This window comes from Nanorana parkeri, unplaced genomic scaffold, assembly GCF_000935625.1.
Source record: "Nanorana parkeri isolate BGI_ZX_2015 unplaced genomic scaffold, ASM93562v1 scaffold1015, whole genome shotgun sequence".
Lineage (NCBI taxonomy): Eukaryota > Metazoa > Chordata > Amphibia > Anura > Dicroglossidae > Nanorana > Nanorana parkeri.
This window is the reverse complement of record NW_017307283.1, coordinates 430,174-452,522: the sequence shown is the minus strand read 5'-3', so window position 1 is coordinate 452,522 and position 22,349 is coordinate 430,174. Positions and strand designations below refer to the sequence as shown.

Sequence of the window (22,349 nt, the reverse complement as noted above, 5' to 3'; positions counted from 1 at the left end):
AACCACTGTTTGTTTATCTTTTGCTGTCTGTGCCTGGAGATGCAACAGAAAGTGAGAGGAAATCTCTCCATGGTGAAGGGAATTCCCCTCTTAGGTAGTTGTCACTGAAACAAGTGTCCTGATTTAAAGATTTACCCTCACCTCTTGTTCTGGTGACAATTGATTTCTCATCAATTTCTGTCTGCATGTCCACCAAGACAAATAGAGAAAGCAAATCTACTTATTGGGTACACTGATAGCAATGCAAAGTTAACAAGCTGTAAGCCCTCAGCACTCCATCCAAAACAAAAACAAAAAAAGCCAGATAGGGGTAATGTGAAGTAGTATGGGGTACGTGTCCGTGTGTGTGTGTATGAATTTCAGGAACTCTTTTCAGCCATTCATAGTGCAAGATGTCATCACTTATTATTATTGATTATGTCATTAATTATGTCACGTATATACTCACTGCACTCCATGCAGAGTTCATAAAGCGAAGAATCCTATTGATATTATGAAGGAGATTTAAGAAACATTCATCATTGTAATTAAAATGCTTCCCAAACACCATGGAGCAGACCATGTTGGATACAGCGCAACTCACCAAGAAAGTGGGATTAAATGGCTTTCCTATAAAAACACAAAATATTATCTTACATTTTTACAGCACAATGAAAGCATTAAAATCATAATTTTTTAGAGATGGTCATAATCAACTGCAACCAAATTCAGGTGGCTTGAGCAGTTCTTGTTGTTAGTACAATATCCTCTTGTTACATGATGATGAGCTGTGTAACCAATATCTTTTAGATACACAGAAGGCGGATTCCAGAAGCAAGTAACACTTAGCTCACAGTCTCAGACTCAGGATTATTCAGAAGTGAACATAACTTGTCATGTAACTAGGCTCGGATTTCCCACAAGGCCACCGAGGCCCGGCCTCGGGGCGGCAGAGTGCAGACGGGCGGCAGCTGTGACCTTGTAGGGAAGTTGCAGGTGCCTTCTATTCTCAATTGATGGGGAGGGGGGGTTGGCGGGGCGGGGGGGCATATTGTGGAACCTGGCCTTGGGGCGGCAGGGGGAGTAAATCCAGCCCTGCATGTAGCCAGTAGAGTGGCCAACTGTACAAGGTAAATTCCATGCTGAACATCTGAGCTTCTCAGCCAGTAGAGTGTTTCCTCAAGTAATTTTGATGTGCCCCTGGAGCCTAGAAAAGTTCATAAGGCATACATATTATGGCACATACAGTAGAGGTACCTGCGTATCTGTTTAGTTATCCTATTAAATGCCCTGGGAGTCCTGCACATTTCAAAAAGCCTATCTGTTGGTGTCACCAAAAGGATTAGTGCCCTATTACTGGTGTCACTGAAAGAAACAGTGTCCCATTTTTGGTGTCAGTGGAAGGATTAATGCTCCATCATTGGTGTCATTGGGAGGAATAATGCCCCATTGTCTGTTGTCATTGAAAGGAATAGTGCCCTATCGTGTGGTGTCGCTTAACAGGAATAGTGCTCCATGGTTTGGTGCCACTAAAAGGAATAGTACTCCATCGTTTGATGTCAGTGGGACGAATAGGGTCTCATTGTTGATATCAATGAAAGCAATAGTGCCCCATTGTTGGTATCAGTGAAATAAATATTGAATACCACATTGTTGATGTCAGTGGAATAATGCCCCAAGGGCCTGTTAAAGGCAAGCAAGGGACCGCGTCTAGCAAATGGGAACTCAGTTTGGGGACCACTGGTGTAAGGGGCATCAGAACAATGATATATGACTGCTGACTAGTTGCTGTGACTACTGAATTTGCACATTCTTTTTAATGAAAGTAAGTTTGTGTCTTCCATTACAGGTGTAGCGCCCTCTAAAATGTCGCTATTCAATTTAGAAATACCTGGACTGTAACCAGTCTAGATACTGATTATACAGAGCTCTGCATTCTATAGGTGTCCCTGAATCTGCTGGATTGATTGCTCCTCCTGTTGCTGAGGAAAAGGGAGCCTTGGCATACAGTGAGGGAGGATCCATCCTCAGGTTATGACTATGCACCTGACCCTAGCCAATCCCTGAGTAGGATGACTCAGAGGCATGGTTGAGGGCAGGTAATAAAAGGTCTGGGGACACTGTGCAGAGGTCTCTTCCCCCTAGGGGCCTCGCCCTAGGAGGTCTGTGTGATGCAGCAAAACTGGCCTGGGCCTCAGCACATGGCAGGTGCTGAGGGGCCTGGAGGCCTAGGATACACTGATACTTTGCTGGGCCCATATCCGTGACAGGTGATGGGTGCCTTGTTCTAAGAAGATAGTACCAGTAACCTGGAGTGCTCCTTGGCAGTTGCAGATGCTGAGGGCACAGAGATTCCAGATTCTGAAGAGGAAAATACCTGAGGGAAGCTGGGAAGGAGAGAGAGTCTGCTTGTTGAGGGGTACCGCAGAGGAGCTGGTGAGAGCGTCCGTCTGGGACCCACAAGGGAGATCCCTCACCCTATTCCAGGTATCTGTTCGAGAAGAAGCCAGGGGTCCTTACCTAAGTCCAGAGATAGCTAACCTTCTCCATATAAGCTACTGGATCATCCTGGCTGTTCGCAGTATTACTACTACTATTGGTCCCTGGGACCAGATCACAGTGCTATCGGCCTTAGCGGTTGCTAGGGGAGAAAGCTGTCCTCTGAAGCAAATTCCAAGGGCATCCTACAGACACTAAACCCTCTCTCTCCTGTTGAGCTTACAAATAAATACCCCCCAAAAAACCTAAGACTCGAGCCATTCTGTCCATGAGTGTCGGTGTGCTGTTGCTGATCCAAGGGGACCGGTAGCTGGAACCAACAGGTAGGAGAACCCATTTCATATTCAGCGGCTCCTTCGGGGGTGAGCGCTACACAGGGTAACACAGACAGAAGAAACCACTATAAAACTTTCTAGCTTTAGAAGGATAAAGATCAAGATAAAGAAGCAGAAATCTGTAGAAACAAATCAAAGCTCCACTTTAACTCGTGTGACATGAATCAGTGTAAGTCAAATTGGTTCCTCTGGCTTGCCACACTTTACCCATCGTCATCATTGACGCGCTGTTCACTGAATAAAACAAATGAAGTACGAACTTTATCCAAATGTCTTTGTACCTTCAGTTTTACCAAATTCTTTTACTAGAATCTGAGCTTCCTCCTGGATTTTTTCCTCAATGGATCTTTTCCCCATCCCAAAATTTCTCAACACAGTAAGAGCGAACCTTCGCATTTGTAGCCAGCGTTCTCCATTACTTGCTGTAATGCCTAGGAAATACATGATAATGTAAGGTGCGACGAGGAATAATATTTTCTATATGAATTACAGATTGTGATGAATTTGCATAGAGAGAGTGCAAGTGTGAAGAAAAAAAAAGGATGTGCAAATTTAACATTCCACATCAAAAGGCCTGGAATATAAGTGACACCAAAGTAAAAAAAAAATAATAAAAAAATAATAACAATCACATTACCATATCCTTTCAGAACATATTCAGACAATGCCATCTTCCCTCTTCCACTGAAAGCATTTTTTTGGTCAATCAGAGCCTCTTTGATAACATCATATCCACATAACATTACTGTACGCCGAGTTCCAAAATATACAGTGAAGATTGGACCATATTTCTTTTGAAACTGCGAGTAGGAAAAGAAAGTGAACGGAGAGAGAAAGAGTAGTTTATAGGATGTCTTTTGTACAGTATTATAATTAAAAAAAAACCTTAAAGGAGTTGATTTATAAAGCGCTACGCAAACGGCGCTATATAAATCCTGTGTAATAATAAAGAATTCACAAGGCCATCATTATTTTCTATGCTCCCCTAGTGCCATCTAGTGACCGTAATGCAATATTACAATCAAAAATGTTACACTTGTAAAGGAAAAACGAAAGAATGTTTGTTTGTGCATATATTCACACAGGACAAAAGTTCACAGATATTTACAAAGTGTTTGTAAACCCTAACTTCTCTCATTTGCTCCGTTTTGGTCTATTAAAGTGTATGTTAAGTTGTTGTTTTTTTTTTAGTTTTGTCTTCCACTGGAAAGATTCAACCCTCTGTTTGTCCTGGTAACCACTGCCATGAGAAAGGTGAGAGGAAAGCCAAAAACTTTGAGTTGTCCCCAGTGCAAAAGAGGAGGAGAAAAATCATCCAATGGGGATACCTGTTCCTATGACAACTCTCAAGATGGTAATTCTGTTCAGTTTGGAGAGCTTTCCTCTCATTTACTGTTCTGTCTCTGGTATAGAAAATAAAGAGAAATCTCCCTAGCTCGACACAGTCAACAAATAAAAACTTGATAGGCAGGGCCTTATTTACCATTGGGCAGAGTAGGCATGTGGCTACAAGCGCCCTCCATCGAGGGGCGCATTGCAGGTACCTACTCTGCCTAACTCCCAGTGTTGTATCAAGATACGACACTGGCATTATCAAGGAGGGTGCATTTTACACAAAATGCACCCTCCTACTCCAAGACCAGAGGCAAAGGTAGGTGAAGGACCCCGGCACTGCATAAGGCTGCCCTGTACAATGCTTGTCTGATGCGGACAGGCATTTGGACCAGCCTTGCACAATGCCGGGGTCCTTCTCTGCATATGTGAAAGCCGGCGGGTCCCGCAGCACGTTTAGGGCACCAGCTCAGGCTAAACAGATTTCCATTCGTACCTACAGGTGTGCGAAATGGAAATCCAGCCCTCCTTGATAGGGTTTTTAATTAAATTAAAAATTCAGAGCTGCCCTGTGTTCTGCTCATACTTCCTGTGTTATCTGAAGGAGTCCTCCCAGTTCTCATCTTACACTACAGAAAAATGATTCCTTATGCCAAGTCTTGTAATTTATGTTCAACAAAAGGCACGTGGTGTCATTCCATAAGAGGAAAAAAATAGAAGTTGAGTGCATTTTTGGCAGATCAACAGGTTACTTTCTGTACTTTCAGGGTCTTTAAAACAAACTGAACTCCAGGCATATAAACTTTCATCAAAATATAATCCTCCATAGCAACTACAGGCTGCCTGCAAAAAATTACAGGAGGGGGTGGATACAAAACCAGTAACCCTGCACAAGAGGAGAAAACAGCGGTGACTCCGTCTTTATTACAGGAAGCTTTGCACAGAGACAACATTTCACAAAGCACACCAACATAATTATACAGAAATTATACAGTACATGCCTCTTATATTTAGACAATATTTCCTCATACCAGCTTATAGTGAAACTAAACTTTAACAGAAAAACTGTCCAGCGGGTAGAGTTTTCTTATAGAAGAAACTTTAGGGATTGTTCACTTGTCCAGTGCGGTGCATTCATCGCAGGATTCAATGCAACACACCAACCATGCATTAGGAGGTGTGTTGCATTGCCACTCATTTTAATAGCACCCCAAACGCACCTCTGGTCGCAATGCCTTAAACCAGGGATGTCCTTTGGCCTGGTGTCACCCGGAGCAGAGACCTCAGAGACATCATCACGCATGCGCAGCCATCTAATTGACGCCTCTCGGGACGGCGATCTTGATGATGAACGTCGGCAGAGAGAGGAGGGGACGTTCACCCAGCGGAATGAGGTATGCCGCCGGGTCCCCTCCTCTCTCCTGACACTGTCGGGCTCTTGGTCTGTGACCGAGTGCCCGACTTTTTAGAGGGGGTGACACCAAAATGACCGCCAGTCATTTTGGTGTCACTCCTCCAATGTCAGCACCCCTCGCACCCCCCTTGTGACGCCACTGCCTTCAACTGCAGCGCAACACCATGCTTTGCGGCTTAAAAAGTAGTGCATGCTGACAATGGTTTCACCAGACAGGAAGTGAGGGAAAATCTGCAACAGGGACACATATAGAAATAAAACTCTATTTTCAATTCCCTTACTCTACCCTACTCTAACTCTAACCGACTCTATCCAAAGCTAGAAAAAAATTGCTAAAAACCATCTAGTTCCAAACATAACTAATTCCACTGAGTTTGTATTGTAAAGCCCTTTTGGTCAATTATTTTCTGTTAATTAATCCTGTTTATATCACATGTCCCTATTTGCTGTTTGGGGTTATGTGATAGATTTTATTAGGTGATGGGCAGTCATGCCATCCAAGTGAGGGCAGCACCATGTAGCTCCTTTTTAAACGAATTTCATAATCGATCTATTGATATTGGACCTAGAAAGTCCTAATTCTTTTTGGTCATTATTTTATAGAGGGGATGTTGGTACCAATCAGTAGCACCTATCAGCTACCAGAGTCAGTAAGAAAAACTGCAACAGGCTCCAGCAACGCTTTTATGCATTTAGCAATGAGCAAATGTCTCCCCTTCTATTGATCCCAGCCAGCTACATATCCATCCAAGGGTAGTCTTCGTTAACAGTTGACTGTATGCTGGAAACGAGCTGCTGAACACCTATGTAACTATCAGAATTTTCCTTGACCACTTGAGTAACTGTCTGTAATACCCCTTCATTACCAGGCCAGTTTTCAGTGCTGTGATAGTTTGACTGACAATTACTCATTCATGCTACGCTGTACCCAACTGAACGTTATATCATGACTGATGGATTAGTCAATTACGTCCCTCTGTTAAAAAACCCAATAAACACACAGACTGTGTGACATGGATTTAAATGGCCACAGCAGCCCTTTACAACCGAACAAAAGTTCACAGTTATCAAAAGTAATAATAACAAATAAATAATCTAAACAACTGTTGGATCTGAGAAGGGATCTTTGGGTGCCCATCAGCCCAAAATAAGATCTCTACTAAAACTGCTCCCATGTCCCCAGCTGCACGCTAACCAGCATGAGGACAGTTACTGCTCCCAAATTCCAAGGGGCCAGGCCCCCCGACTAATACCGATATCAATGGGGGAAGCACCATAGCAGCTGATGGCCCCCCCATTTTATGACTCATATTTTCAGACCCTCAAAGACCCCCTAACCCGTCAAGCTGCCGAGAGATAAAAAAGACATTTCAACAACAATCAACCACAAAAAATTAGGGGAGGGCAGGCGGGACAACCTGTTTCCTCTGTCAACTTTCCAGAAAGAACACTCATCAGCCGTTGCAGTCCCTTCCCATGTGGCTCCTCCCCGACACCTGACCCCCACCTCCAATCAAGTAAGATCAACTAATTCACACTTTATTTAACTCCTTCTCTAGGGACTATTACTCCCCCCAGTCATACAGCCGCTCCGCTCATTATCTATGGGTCTGTTCTTTTGATTGTATTTAATAATCACTGGGTTTTTATTTTTTACTATAGAAAAGAAAAAAAGGCCAAAAATTGTGGAAAAAAAAGAGTTTTCCTTACCTTCTGTTAAAATAGAAAAATGCCAGGACAGCACAAACACCCCCAAAGTGACTCTTTTTAAAAAAATTTCTGCCACAATGTTTGGAAATTAAGAAAGAAGCAGGGATTAATGTGATTAAACATGGAGCTTGGTAATGGTGCACTAGATACAGCAGCACATGAAGTCATACAGAGAGATCAGGAGGGAAAGAAGTTAATGTACAGTGGAAATACGAAGATGAAGGGGTTAATGTGCTGGATAAGGGAGATGAAGGGAAAAGTTACAGGTCACAATCAGACAGGATGGATGGTGGTGGTGGGAGTGTTTGATGGTGGTAAAAGAATTAACAAAATGACCCCACAGTCAGTGAAAATGAATCAATGAATCAGCAGCTGCTAAATTTAGGGGAAAATCCAAAACTACTTTTGCAGTGGGACTTCCACCACTAGTAGTTTTCAAATTTCCCTGGAGTTCAGCTTTAACAAAATATAGCATAGTGAAATCAAAATACAGCTGGGAGTATGAGGAGGACAGAGTCATACACCTAACCAATCCAATTTGGTTAGGTGATTAACCCTCTTAACTAGTAATGCTAGGTCTTGAAGTCAGGCGTATCAGGACCTGTGCCTGCATGGAGTTTGTATGAGAAGCCCAATCTCTGCTTGCCCTGCTGGAAGTATGCCTATATCGCTTGGTTGGGATATTAGATTGTAAGCTCTCCAGAGACATTGAAATACACAATTCTCTCATTGAACCACTGCTTGGTGCTACTATTAAATACAGTTTAATTTTTTATAACACCCAGGTCACTCCAAGTATGATAATAAAGTCTTGCTTACCTTCCGCAGGGTTAACAGGAATTTATCAGGTCTCATTTGTAGAATGTTACCTATCAATGGTAGTGGGGTAGGCCCGGGTGGCAGAAGTATTTCATCCGTGGTGTTTTCTTTCATCCGTGTTATACAAACCAGGCATAGAAGGATGATGATGAGCACAGCACTGTACAGCCACATGTCTTCTCACTGCCTGTCTGGAAGTTGGTATGAACATGGATTACCTTTTTATGTATTTAGCAAGTGACATGAACTTAACCTGTGACCTTTTGTACAAATCAGCAGAAGCCATTGCTGGCCAATAGACTCAGCTTCAGAAATAAATGTGCAGCAGATTAATCCGTTGAAGGCAGAAATTCCCTATCTTCATTCACTGGCCTAATTCATTAAATCACTTCCATCAATTCCATGGGTAATGGAATTTGAAGTGAATGATATTACACAGATAGAATTTAGAATTGATACAATAATGTAATTTAGAGGAGAGAGTGATTAATGATTAAAGCAACGAGTGTAGAAGAGGGGGGGTGGAAATAATTAAATTGTTAAGAAACACATTTTAAATTTTTTGAAGAATAAAAAAGTATGGGTAAGGGAATATGATGTGAGTATCACACAGACATAAAGTAGAAGTGTCACATAAATAAAATAAATGAGGAAGTGATTAATCATAAAGGGGAATGGGAGGAAGAGGGGGGATAGAGATAATTGGAACACGTAAGAAATAAGGAGATAGACACAATACACATAGTGGTAAATATAGGGATTAATGAGGAGGAGGAGGAGGAGGAGGGAGTGCAGTTAGGGGGGTGTATGTATGTATGTATATATGTGTATATATAGGTATACATGTTTATATGTATGTATGTAATATATATGAAATTACTTTCATTTCATTTTTATTTATTTATTTATTTATTTATTTATTTATTTTCCTCTCTCTCTCTCTCTCTCTCTATCTCTCTCATCTCCTTCTTTCTCTCGCTTTGGGCACTCTCCCTGTGGTCCCCTTAAAGGAGCAGAGAATAAACATTATATGAAATGAAATGGATCTAAGAGAAATGCACTAGAATAAAGTATAAAAGCAGGTGGGGAGGATATGTATTTACATATAATTTATTAGAAGCGTAAGATTATGGGGATTTCTTATAGCTGGAGCGGTGGAACAAGAAGGGACAATAATAAGTATTATGTAATTGAATGAATGAATGTATATGTTTAAGGGAAAAATGTTTTATGTATTTAAATGTATATGTATATATGTCTATTTGAAAAATGTAATAAATATATATTAAAAAAAAAAAAATCGCTTCCATCTGACATGCATGTCTTTCTGCTGCCCTAATGCACTATAGATGACATGTTAATAAGAGACTCCCACAGATACCATTGAATAAAAGCCATATTAATGACAAACAAATGCAAATTGAAAGTTGTTTTCCAACTACATAATATTTTACTTAATTTCACTACAAAGGGCACACCCCAAATCCAACCTTTTCGGTTAGAGCATAACTTGTGTTTATAGTATAGTTCCTATAGATCTCCTTCATGACACCAAATCTAGTTGTTTTTGATGTTCCCTTTGTTACCTTTTATTGACTTTTTTGTGTTTAGCAAAATTGCAAATAGTACAAACACCAAGTGCAATAAAGCCATTATATCCATTACGGAACCAACAATACATACCATGAAAACAGCAAGGAACCGATATTCAGCAGAAGACAATACATTTTTACCATTCTCACATTAAATTATTCATGTATAATTCTCCATTAACATATGAACATTTAGAATTTAGGAAAGCAAACACTTAATTGTGGAGCCTTGAAAAATACAGATATTTTATTACTCTAGCACAGGTATTATCCTCTAATTCACCCCTGATATTTGGGAGACCAAAGATAGCAGTAAGGGAGACCTATAGTCCAGCCAATGATCCCATAGTAAAGAATGTTTAGCAGTAGCTCCTCTTGTTTGGTATGTGGCATTCTCAAAAGCAAAAAGTTTGTCTACTTCTAACACACGCTCCTATAGTAGCGAGCACATTGGACACCCATTTAAGGACAACCATCCTGTGGGTTGTAAACAATGGTCTCGAGAGAGCCAGGGAATCTTCACAAGATGGAGCAGCAAGTGAAGACGGATCAAAAAGTCCCAGAATACATGTAAGAGGGGTATTCATAAGAATGGAAGTGAAAACATGATTTACAATTGAATGAACATTTTCCTAATACCAAATTAATTTAGGACACATCCAAAGTAAGTGTATTAAAGAACCCTGGTTAGCTCCATATTTTAAACAAGGGTCTTCCCCGAGTGCAATTTTGTGTACAAATTCTGGAGTTCGATAGATTCTGTGCAAAGTGAGTTCACTTATGGGAAGCAGAAAGGGACACCTTTGTCAGTTCTTATATCAGAGTATCCCAATCGTCATCTGAAATATGTCCCAAATCCGATTCCCAACCTTGTCTTCTTTTCGGAGGGAAGTTGAGCATAATCTTATGGAGTAGTATACATATGAAATTATTTACAAAATTAATGTTGAACTATGCTTGACATGATGTGTTATCAGAATTGTCTGGATTATTTAGACATCAGTTCTTTATAAATCTTTATCATACACAACAAGTCTCTGTATCAGATATATCAAAATACTGATCTGTGTATTCATGCTTTGAACTTTCTAGGTCATGAATGTGTCAATGTTTAGAATTCTGTCCCAAGAAACCAGGAGTAAATGCCAGATAGGGGAAGGTACAGCAGCTGACGTTTTTACCTGTGTAACCTTGTATGCAATCAGGGTCATCATCGGGCAGGCTGGGGCTTCATAGGAGGGGAGACGCTGATTAGGAGAGAGTTCACCTTTTTTCTTCTTCCAACTTTCTCCTGCTCCATGCCAGGTAAATACGGCCATCATGGACATACAGTATAAAGCACTGTTTCTGGGCTCCAGCACTTAAGTTGATTTTCTGTTCAGGAAAGCAGACTGTGTTTCCATCTCTATTATTATTTAGCTCTACAACAGTGCAGGGCCTCTTGCAAGCCCTCAGGGGCAGGGCCCTCTTTACCATCTTGTCTTGAATTGTATTGTGATTGCAATTTCTTCCTTATATTGTAAAGCGCTGCACAAACTGTTGGCGCTATATAAATCCTGTATAATAATAATACTTGGTATCCTGAATTTTTATGTATGGCTGGAGGGTTGCTTTAAAGTGAACCCGTACTTTCCCAGTGCAGAACAAAGCGTTGGGTCCAACTAACCATTCATGCAATTTAAACAAAGATAGATGGCCAAGGTAAAAGAAAGTTGAAAAGGTTAAACACCATTATAGCTCAATGGGAAGTGACTACAATCTCCCAAATAGATATAGTTGACAATTGTATATACTATTAGATAGAGAGACCATTATTAGTATAACTGAAATGTATAATGATTTTTTTGTGGATGGTAAGAACATACAAAAAGAGTTCACTACGACCAACTTAGTACTAATTTTGAAACCAAGAAATAACTTAGAGGACGTGACTTCCTATAGCGCCATATAATTTCTGAATGTTGACTAAAAACTTATAATGGCTGCTAAGGCAAAGCATTCGAGGAATGTCAATGAATGCCTGGTTCATGAAAACCAGACAGGATATATGCCACGACCTTCCTCATTCCTTGTGCATCCAAAAATATTAGGTCACAAATTATTTACAGCTGAGACAACTCTGTCCGTCCCCTGTGTGTGCTCCAAAATGTGTCAGTTTACATCAAATTACCCCCTATCTGGCAGGATCCAGTCCGGCAAAATGGAACACTGTTCTGTTTGGTTTTATGAACCTGGCCAGAGTCGGGGGTAACCAGAAGTACAGGTGAAACTCGAATAATTAGAATATCGTGCAAAAGTTCATTTATTTCACTAATGCAACTTAAAGGGTGAAACTAATATATGAGATAGACTCATTACATGCAAAGCAAGATAGTTCAAGCTGTGATTTGTCATAATTGTGATGATTATGGCTTACAGCTCATGAAAACCCCAAATCCACAATCTCAGAAAATTAGAATTTAAAAAACCCAAACTACAGTTAATAAATGGATAGGAGGATAGAAATTCATCATTTGCGTTGCAAAGAAGTAAAAAAAAAATCCCCACAATATACTTTGATTAGAATTTGCAAATAGCATATCTATTAGTTTTTTTCTTGTTATGGTGGTACAACCCTTAATAGCACCACAGGAAACTGTATGAGCTAGACTTTACTGGTAGGCTCCTCAGGTATTTGTAGGACTTTACAGAGGGACTAAGAAAAAAACTGTGCATGCAGATGCACTTATATTTAGGTGCCGTAGCACATGCTTTTTCTAATGGTAAGCCATAGTTCTTCTTTGGTTACCTCCAGATTACTGATCTTACTCTTCTTCAACATCTATAACGGACTTGTTGTGGATAGAAAATGTTTGAATTCTGATTGCTAGTGGGAATTTGTTCTAAATATATTTATTTATTACAGGTTTTTATATTGCGCCATCAATTTATGCAGCATATTGTACATTTACACTCTATGTTTCCAACTCACATGCATACATACACATACTAGGGCCAATTTAGACAGGAGCCAGTTTACGTCCCAGCGTATCTTTGGAGTATGTGAGAAAAATAGATTACTTGGAGGAAACACGCAGGTACAGGGAGAACATGCAAACTCCATGCAGATAGTGTCTGGACATGGACTTGAAACAGGGACCCCCAGTGCTACAAGGCAGAAGTGCTAACCACTAAGCCACTGTGCCAACAACCACTGACACAAGACCCTGACTCTTCTATTTAGATGAGTAGGGTGGAAAATAAGGTTAGAGTACTAACATGTGTGTTTGGCAGTAATATGAGTGTTGCCAGGGAGCTGACGAGTTGTTGGCGACATGGGACAAACACTAAAGATTGCATCACGAACAGTCAAGATCCATAAAAGCATGCTAAGTAGGTTTAATGACAGGATCTCTTTGCACATGCAGCTCCCAAATGTCACTCATTGGTGGGTCAAATCTTTAAATCTTTTGAACCAAATCACTCTGCCCTTCTTTCCTCCTCAGCTGTCCCTTTTTTTGGTCTCACATATAAAAATTTACTTTTAGACTACCAAAACGGTGACACTGTACTAAACTCTTCTTCCAACCTCTCTGTTATTGCATTTGTTATTTTAAAAAAGACATATACATTAAAGTAGTTGGTTTAACTTTTTGTTTCCCATAACTTCAGGCATAGCATGTGTTGTCTACATATTTTGCATTAAATTGTGTCCCCCTTTAATCATCTGGGAGAAGTTGTGAGATATGCAAACACTAAGGGGGCTAGTTATAATGCAGAATGGAAACTGCATTGTTTATCCTACACTGCTCCTTTGTTCATAAAATGCAGGCCGCAGTGTGGAGCCTGTGGTGTCTATCAGAGTGGTCTCTGCATAACTCTACAGCGGACATCAAATAAACAAAAAAGATCTGTGCCAGTGATGATACAAAAAAAAGGTGAAAAAGAGCTACTAAGCACTAAAGTGATATCTGATATAATACAAAATATGCCGAGTGTGTGCCGAGCTGAAAAAACAATACATTTTTCACTGTTTATATTTGATTGTTTTTTCAGCTCTACAGAGAACATGTCATGATGGGTCCGTTGACAAGTCATGTAACCAGACTCCTCTCTTTCTCGCACTGTTATGTTTTCCTATTCGTTTAAGTAAATGTGGCTTCACTTGCTTCAGAGTCCAAAAGACAGTGAAGTATAAAATGCATTGCTCTGCTTTAGAATTTGTCCTTATTTAAACCAGCAGTGAGGTTGTCGTAAGGCCGTACCCCTGCCCTACATATGGAGGCATAGATGTCCATTCTTGCCAGTAGTTTTCAAAGTTTACTCTTTCTACCATCTAAGCAATTTCTAAGTAGCAAACATATTACATATTACACAGTTTTAAAAGATTAGATATTGCACAATAGTCAACCTTGGAATATAACCAGAAGTTGAATAAACAAAAAGAATGTTATTTTCAAGAAGGACACAGCATTTGTTCTTGGCAATCTTCCTAAACAGAAACCTCACTAACATGGAATGCCTCTTCAGGATTGCAATCTAGGGTGTAACTACAAGAGTTCATAAAGTCAGGGTCCATAACAATAATCCCCCCCCCCTTTATCTAAAAGATGAATGCGAAGGGGAGGGGGGCTACCCTGCTAGCATGGGAATCTCCTCCTCCTGATTTTCTGGATGTAAAGGGCAGTCTGGAGAAAATGGGGGAGACTGTGACTGTGTGTGAAGGGCAGAGAGAATTGTACAGTTGCCATAAATGAGGAGGCTTTTGCATGTAGTATAATACAAGGAAGGCGTCATGTTAAGCAACCTTGTGTTATGAAATTATGTTAGCAAGACATCTTTGGCCATCTACTCTGTAGCCTTTTGGGTAATGTATTTGGGTTTAGCACTTAGAGGAATACTTTGTGATGGTGGTCTAAAGCTGGCCATACACCTTACAACTAGGGATGTCCCGATACCGATGCTAGCTTCGGTATTGGGCCTGATACAGGGCATTTTCCCAAGTACTTGTACTTGGGAAAATGCCCCGGTACATAACGCCGATGCTTACACATCGGTGTTGATTTCGTATTGCTTGACGCCCGGGACATATAGTTCCGGGCGCCGGGCAAGCGAGAGCAGGGGGCGTGGAGCGGTGACGGAGGGGGGCGTGGAGCGGTGACGACGGGGGGCGTGGAGCAGTGACAGGGAAGGGGGCGTGGAGCGGTGACGGAGCTGGACACATGGAGCTGTGACAGGCTCTGTCACCTCCCTCAGCCTCTGTCCACGGCTCGTTCTTGTCACAGGAGTTCTAGCACAGTGCTGTGTTGTGCTAGAACTCCTGTGTTGGAGGTGACAGGGCCAATAAAGAGTACCTGTCACCTCCCAATGCTATCACACAGGAGTTTGTTAGCCCATGTGTGATAGCAATAAAGTTAAGTGAAAAAAATAGTTAGGAAAAGTAAAAAATAATAAAGTAAAGTAAAAAAAAATAACAACTGATTAAAAATGTAACTAAATAAAAATAAATAAATAAAAATACAATAAAGTAAAAATAATAATAACATACATTAAAATTAAAAATGTTTACAAAGTAAATAAAAATTGAAAAAAAATGAAAACCAGCCCCGCTGCCCCCATCTGCATTAGAATAAACGCACAGTGTTTTCAACCGCTATTGCGTGCAACCGCACGGGCAGGGTATTGCGGCGGGAAACCGCACAATCTGCCTGGCATGACTGGGGTGCCATTAGAAATTAATGGCACTGCCAGCGCGATCGGCGGTGGTGTGCAATCCGTGACCGACCGGTCATCGTGCACAAAACCGAGCAGATGGCTGGGCGGTCATGGAATCGCACGCCACCGCCGATTGTGCTGGCAGTGCCATTATTTTCTAATGGCACTCCTTTCGCGCCAGGCAGATTGCGCGGTTTCCCGCCGCAATACCGCCTGGGCGTTCCCACGCGATCGCAGTTGAAAACATGAATAGGTTATAAAACAGTCTTAAATTAAAGTTCTTCATAATCATAAACAAATTGGCCTAAAATCATTAGTCTATTGTTTTTTTTTTAAATGTCACCTGTCCCTTTAAGAAAAGTATCGGTAATTGGTATCGGCAAGTACGTGAGGGGAAGTACTTGTACTTGGTCTTAAAAAAGGGGTATCGGGACATCCCTACTTACAACCATCGCAAGACTTTTGCCTTGCGATGGTTGTAAGGTAATTAAAAAAACGTATGATCTGCCCATCTTGGACAGGCGGATCATACTTGCGATCATCGCAAGCCCACCCGGCTGAGGGGAGAGCTTCCGATGATAGCAGTGCTGAGCAGGCAGTGTGCGCTTGCGCACGCCGACCCGTGCGACATTTGTCTTGCAACCTGCCGAAAATCGTACGATTTTCGGCAGGTTTTCCAGCGTGCTAGGAAGACGAAAGTCGTGCGACCTTCCAGTAGCAGAGGTTGCACATTGCCCATACACCTGCCGATTATCGTACGATTGCGGGATTTCCCGCAATTATCGTACGATAATCGGCAGTTGTATGGGAACCTTTAGATCCTGCCAGTCTTAGACCATGCCACTGTATGTGATAATTGCACCATCAGCCTCACCCTCCTCATAGATTTTCCAGCTTGTGGGACAACAATCTAGGCACCAGTCATCAGTGACTGATTGTCACTACGCTGTTAACCATTTACACTTACAAACAGTAGCTGCCACCACATTTCTTAACAAAAAAACTCACCACAATTACGACCTTTAAATGTCTGCGACGCCCACTAGCACACCAGACAGGGATGATAGCTTTTTTTCCTAGAGGCAGTGAATATTTAATTTCTTATTTAGGGCATTTAGAGATAAAAGCTAAAGATTTTTAAAATATAATTTTACTGAAAGAAAAAGAAAAACAGTGCAAGAAAATATTTAAAGAAAAAAAATATTACAAAATAGACATTGGAAAAAGTAAAAATCAACAGGATTTAAAGTGAAAAACACTTATCGAGGTTTGCCTGGTCTTTGGAGTCCAATTCATTTCAAAATATGTCCAATTCTGACAGTGTCAGAGACAGAGCCCTCAGAATGACTCTCAGCATTCGTGCATACTAGTTCTGATTTAAATTGAGAGTTCTCAGCTGCCAATTGCAGTGGTTTCTTGTGGAACCTCTAAAAGGTGCCACTGAGCACCCCACTCAATCAAAGGGGGTGAGAGGTGTGGTTAAGAGGACTAAAACACTGATTATACTTCTGTAGAATCCCCCTTACATGGTCATAGATATCCCAAGATATATCCCATACCCCAGATGTGAACACTCACAATTTAAAAGCATGGGATTTTGGTTGTTGAGCATTTTGGAGCTTTGAGCTTTAAAGGAGAACTATGAGCTGAGTGAAAATCACTCATCCTCATAGTTCGAGCCAACGTGTGACAATGTCACACGACGGCTCAATACATCAGGAAGTGAGCAAACACATACAGTTGCTCGCTCACTTCTCAATTATCTCCCTGCAGAGAGCAGTGACTGTCAGTCACAGCTTCCTGCAGGGATTCCCCCCCTCCCAGCTCCGATCCTCCAGCGCTGACAGAAGGAACAAATGGGGGCAGGAGCGGGTGCAGCTGGCTCTGTCTCTAGATAGGCAGAGTCAGTTGTCAATCATGCAGCTGGGTGGATCTCGACAGCATTGTCGGGATCCACCCCGGCTGCAGCGGTCTCAGTATACTGCGAGCTGTAGCTCGCCATATACTGAGCTTGGGGTGACGGGAGGACAATTGTATATATCCTCCCGTGACCCTAAAGAGAACTATGGGGAAAAACACTTACCCCATAGTTCTCTTTTAAGCTACAATAAACTTGGTGCGACTCAAGTCTCAAACAAATACACACACATCATTGAATACCATTATGACAAGACAAAGATACAACATTTTGAGGATAAATAATGCAAAATAACACTGTGAAAAACAACCACAGCAGATTTTCATTAAACCTTCAGAAAACATTTAAACTTTAAAAAAAATTTGGACACAGGCTCAGCCCCTCCTTACAAAATGGTTTGTTCGCATTCTTTTCTCTTCACCTTTCATACAAAACGTGAAAGGCGGTGATGTCTCCTCATTTCAGGCAAGCAACTACTTGATACAAAAGGGGAAATTATAAAAAAAGACAAATTCTAGCTCAACTGATGCAGTTGCCCATAGCAACCAATCAACTTCCATCTCTCTTTTTTTTTTTTTACACAGCTTGGAAAATAAAAATAAAATTAAACAAAAGCTGATTGGCTGTACTCCACTTGAGAGAGAGTTGAGACAAAGTGCGTTTCAGTCACTTTTTATTATTTCCCCCAGAATGACCCAACTATTACTTAAAGGAGAACTATGGGGTTAAGGCTTTTCCCCATAGTTCTCCTTAAGGTAACGGGAGGACACAAACTAGCGTCCTCCCGTCACCCTAGACTCAGTAGCTGTAGCTCGCGGTATACTGAGACGCCTCAGTATAAGCGATAGAACTATGAGGTGAGTGAAAAGCACTCACCTCATAGTTCTCCTTTAATACAAAGTGTAGCCATCATCCATAAAACCTGGAAGAGTTATTAACCCTTTCCAACTAAACTAAAAGAAAAAATGTCTTGCTTGTATTACACTGACGCTTGATTCACACCAAATGTGTTGGGGCTGCACTGGCCAATGCGGTTGTTTGCTCTGAAAAAAGATCTGCGATGTGGTACAACTGCATTGCACCGTGCAGTACCCATAGAACTTACAAGAGAACTAAAGCTAAACCTTTTTTTGGCTTTAGTTCTCTTTTAGGTCAGAGGAATACATTTACTATTGCCCCCTATTTGCTGACAGCGCAGAGCCGCTCTGCAGACGGGAAGGATCCATCCCGCTGCCTGATTGACAGCTGACTCTCTAGAGACAGAGCCAGCTGTGCCCACCCCCTCCCCTGTCTGTCTTTCTAATGAACGCTGGAGGCACAGAGAGGGGAGGGGCTGTCAGTCACCACTCTCTGCATGGAGAAGACTGAGCTGAATGATCAGCGGTCCATAATCACTCAGTTCGATGTATAGAGCCGGTGTTCTATCAGTCCTCTGGCCCCCGTGAGATTTCTGGACTTCCGGGTGTGTGTGAAGGGAGTCCAGAAATCTCACATGCTGCTGCACATGTTCGGGTCCATACATTTTGTAGACCCATTGTTATAAAACAAAACCGCAGGTCCAGACATTTTACAGTAGCATATTACGATAATTAAAAAAAAAGCATATACAAACATAAATATATAGAGAGTTAAATAAAATAATTTATTGTGAGATTTCTGGACTCCCTTCACGCATCCCTGGAAGTCCAGGAATCTCACGGGTCTGGAGAAGTGATAGAACACTGTCATGTGACACCTGCAGTGCCACACACTGGCTCAAACTTTTGAGAAGAGTATATTTTACCCTCCCTCTTCTCATTTAATGAAATGTAAATCCTAACATTTCCATGAAGTTCTAAAAAGAATAAACCAAGGTAAAGGGCGTGATGCGCTGGGTTCAGCTCATCAGCACTAAACTTCTAAAGTGTACCAGTGGCTGAGCGTTGAAGTGCAGCCATTGGTGTGAGTTCAGCCTTAAACTTACAGCTCAGCTTAAATGACATTTAAACGTGCACGTACCCTTTAAAGTAAACATAAGCCATAACTAAATGACATTTAGTTTTCTAAAGAAGTAAATAAAATACTTGTTTTCACTTTTTTTCACCCTTTGTTGCATCTGTGTTGCTGATCTCTTGCAGCCTCTTTGCAGCAACTCATCATCTACATACACTTACTCCGGCTTTGGCTGCATGATTTTAGCACTATAGGTCTGGCTCAGTAGGAGTGTGTTGGACCTCTTCAGAGAGACTACTGCTTTCATGCAAAGACCAAGGGTTCTTCTCTACAGCTTGCTGGTAGGGGACAGGCTTTTCTACTCAGGCTGTGGCTGCTTTCTAAATAGAATGATCTGTAAGACTTTGTACACATTTTGCTCCTGCTATGTATTTGGCTGATTTAAACTGAAAGTCCAAATGGACTTTAAAGTTACTTTTAAAAGTTCATTAACATGTTAAAGCTTATATAAGATTTCGGTGACTGGCTTTACCTATACTTTAACCCCTTCATGACGGGAGACGTACACTGTACATCCCGCCATGAAGTGCCTATACGACTGGCCATGTACACTGTAAGTGACAAGTTATTTAAGGCTCTGTAATGCCAGTCATTAAAGGAGGATTATGAGGCAAGTGATTTTTACTCAGCCACTCAGCCTCATAATCTGAGCCGACCTATGACAATGAAACTGTCACAGGTCGGCTCAGTAGAGCTGGAAGTGAGCGAACACATACTGTCCCTCGCTCACTTCTCGATCTATCCGTGCAGAGAGCCCTGATTGTAACGCACGGCTCCCTGCAGGGATTCCACCCCCCTCCCCTGTCCGATCCTCCAGCGCTGACTGGCGGAACGGACGGGGAGGGGGCGGGTACAGCTGGCTCTGCCTCTAGATAGGCAGAGCCAGCTGTCACTCATGCAGCTGGGTGGATCCAGACAGCATTGTCGGGATCCATTCCGGCTGCAGCGTCTCAGTATACCGCGAGCTGTAGCTTGCGGTATACTGAGCTTTGGGTGACGGGAGGACACTAGTTTGTGTCCTCCCGTTACCCTTAGGAGAACTATGGGGAAAAGCCCTAACCCCGTAGTTCTCCTTTAATGAATGCCTCAGTATTGAGCCATTCATGAATGAAATAGTTAAACTTTTGTAAAAGCTTCTTTCTTTCATTAAAGGAGAACTATGGGGAAAAACACTGACCCCATAGTTCTCCTAAGGGTAACGGGAGGACGCTAGTTTGTGTCCTCCCGTTACCCTAAGCTCAGTATACCGCGAGCTGTAGCTCGCGGTATACTGAGCTTAGGGTAACGGGAGGACGCTAGTTTGTGTCCTCCCGTTACCCTAAGCTCAGTATACCGCGAGCTGTAGCTCGCGGTATACTGAGCTTAGGGTAACGGGAGGACGCTAGTTTGTGTCCTCCCGTTACCCTAAGCTCAGTATACCGCGAGCTGTAGCTCGCGGTATACTGAGCTTAGGGTAACGGGAGGACGCTAGTTTGTGTCCTCCCGTTACCCTAAGCTCAGTATACCGCGAGCTGTAGCTCGCGGTATACTGAGCTTAGGGTAACGGGAGGACGCTAGTTTGTGTCCTCCCGTTACCCTTAGGAGAACTATGGGGAAAAACACTGACCCCATAGTTCTCCTTTAATGAAAGAAGGAAGCCGTTACATACAAATACGGGAGTGCTAAATAGCAATCTTATTGAAAATAGCAGAGAGGTAGCAGAGTGACTCACCTCTCTGTTATTCGTTTTGACAGCTTGATAGCCTGATGTTTATGATACATTTCAGGCACAATGTTACAATGTATCTCTTTGCTTGAAATGTATCACTTCTGATTGTCTGGGCAGGATCAAAGACCTTTAGGCCCCGTGCACATTGAGCGATTTATCGCACGGTAATTCCCGCGATATCGCGGCTATTTACCACGCGATATCGCTCTTCAATGCTTTGCAATGGGGCAAAGGGTCCTACTGTCACGGGTCCTGTGTCGCTACAGCAGGACCCTTTTTGGAGCGGATTTTGCCGCGATTCTCGCTTGCTCAATGCAAGCATTTGCGCGATATCGCACAAAATGCAAATCGCGCGACAAACGCGCGATTTGCGAATCGCACAGTGTGAATTGGGCCTTAGTGAGATCTGAATCTGACATGCTGTAAGGCTCAGTCTCTAAGGTTATTATTAGCTGTCCCTAAGTTTGGAGCAGCCTAATAATAGCCAAAAAAGTTAATTTATGAAGCAGTCATAGTGACTGCTTGATATAAACTGACAAAAAAATAAAAAAGTTTGTATAAAAAAAATTAAGTGTAAAAAAAATTAGGAAAATAAAAGTTATATATAAATATATTTTTTATACTATAATTATTATTAAAAAATTCCAATTCCTTGTTTTTTCCCCTCATTTTTTTATATTTTATTCAAACTAAGTGAGGCGTTAGGTACACATGTTTGATATAATTCTATAGCCCTATCTGTCCTCTAAAAACAATATATAATATGTGTGGGTACATTTAGTAAGAAAGACAGGCCCAGAGAGACTAAACGGAGGGGCTACATGACTGGGGGGAGGAATAGTCCCAGGATAAGGAGTTAAAAATAAGATGGGAATTAGCTGTTCTTACCTGATTGGACCTTGGGGTCAGGTGTCCGGGAGGCCGCATGGGTGGGAACTGCAAGGGATGAGGGGCCTTCTTTCTGGAAAATCGATGAATGAAGCAGGTTGTCCCGCCTGCCCTTCCTCGAGCTGGTTGGGGTGTGGCAGGGGACATGGGAGGAGTTTTTAGGAGAGGCCTTATTTGGGCTGTTGGGCACCCAAAGACCCCTTCTCAGATCAACAGTCGTTGAGTATTTATTTGTATAATTATTTGGTTTATTACTTTGGCTATTGTTAAAGTTGGTTTGTTTCATAAAAGGGCTGCTGTGGCCGTTAAAATCCATGTCCCACAGTCTGTGTGTTTCATGGGGGTTTTTCGTTTTAACAGAGGGACTAAATCGACAAATCCATCAGTCAAGTATATTACTGCTGTGGAAAAATCACACAGCAAAAATGTAAAAAGTGTGTCAGTCATTTATGAACAGAAACTGAAAACT

At 41.8% G+C, this 22,349-nt stretch overlaps 1 protein-coding gene across 1 annotated transcript in view; it reads right to left on the bottom strand.

The window, feature by feature from the left end:
• The window catches only part of LOC108795834 (cytochrome P450 2G1-like), a 17,719-nt gene extending 9,457 nt beyond the window's left edge, over positions 1-8,262 (bottom strand). Inside the window, exons 1-4 of the mRNA XM_018567149.1 lie at positions 8,089-8,262; positions 3,451-3,613; positions 3,095-3,244; positions 449-609 (exon numbers count right to left, since the gene is read on the bottom strand). Coding sequence (XP_018422651.1) covers positions 449-609; positions 3,095-3,244; positions 3,451-3,613; positions 8,089-8,262 — 648 coding nt within the window. The remainder of the gene's footprint in view (positions 1-448; positions 610-3,094; positions 3,245-3,450; positions 3,614-8,088) is intronic.
• Positions 8,263-22,349: the final 14,087 nt, after the last annotated feature.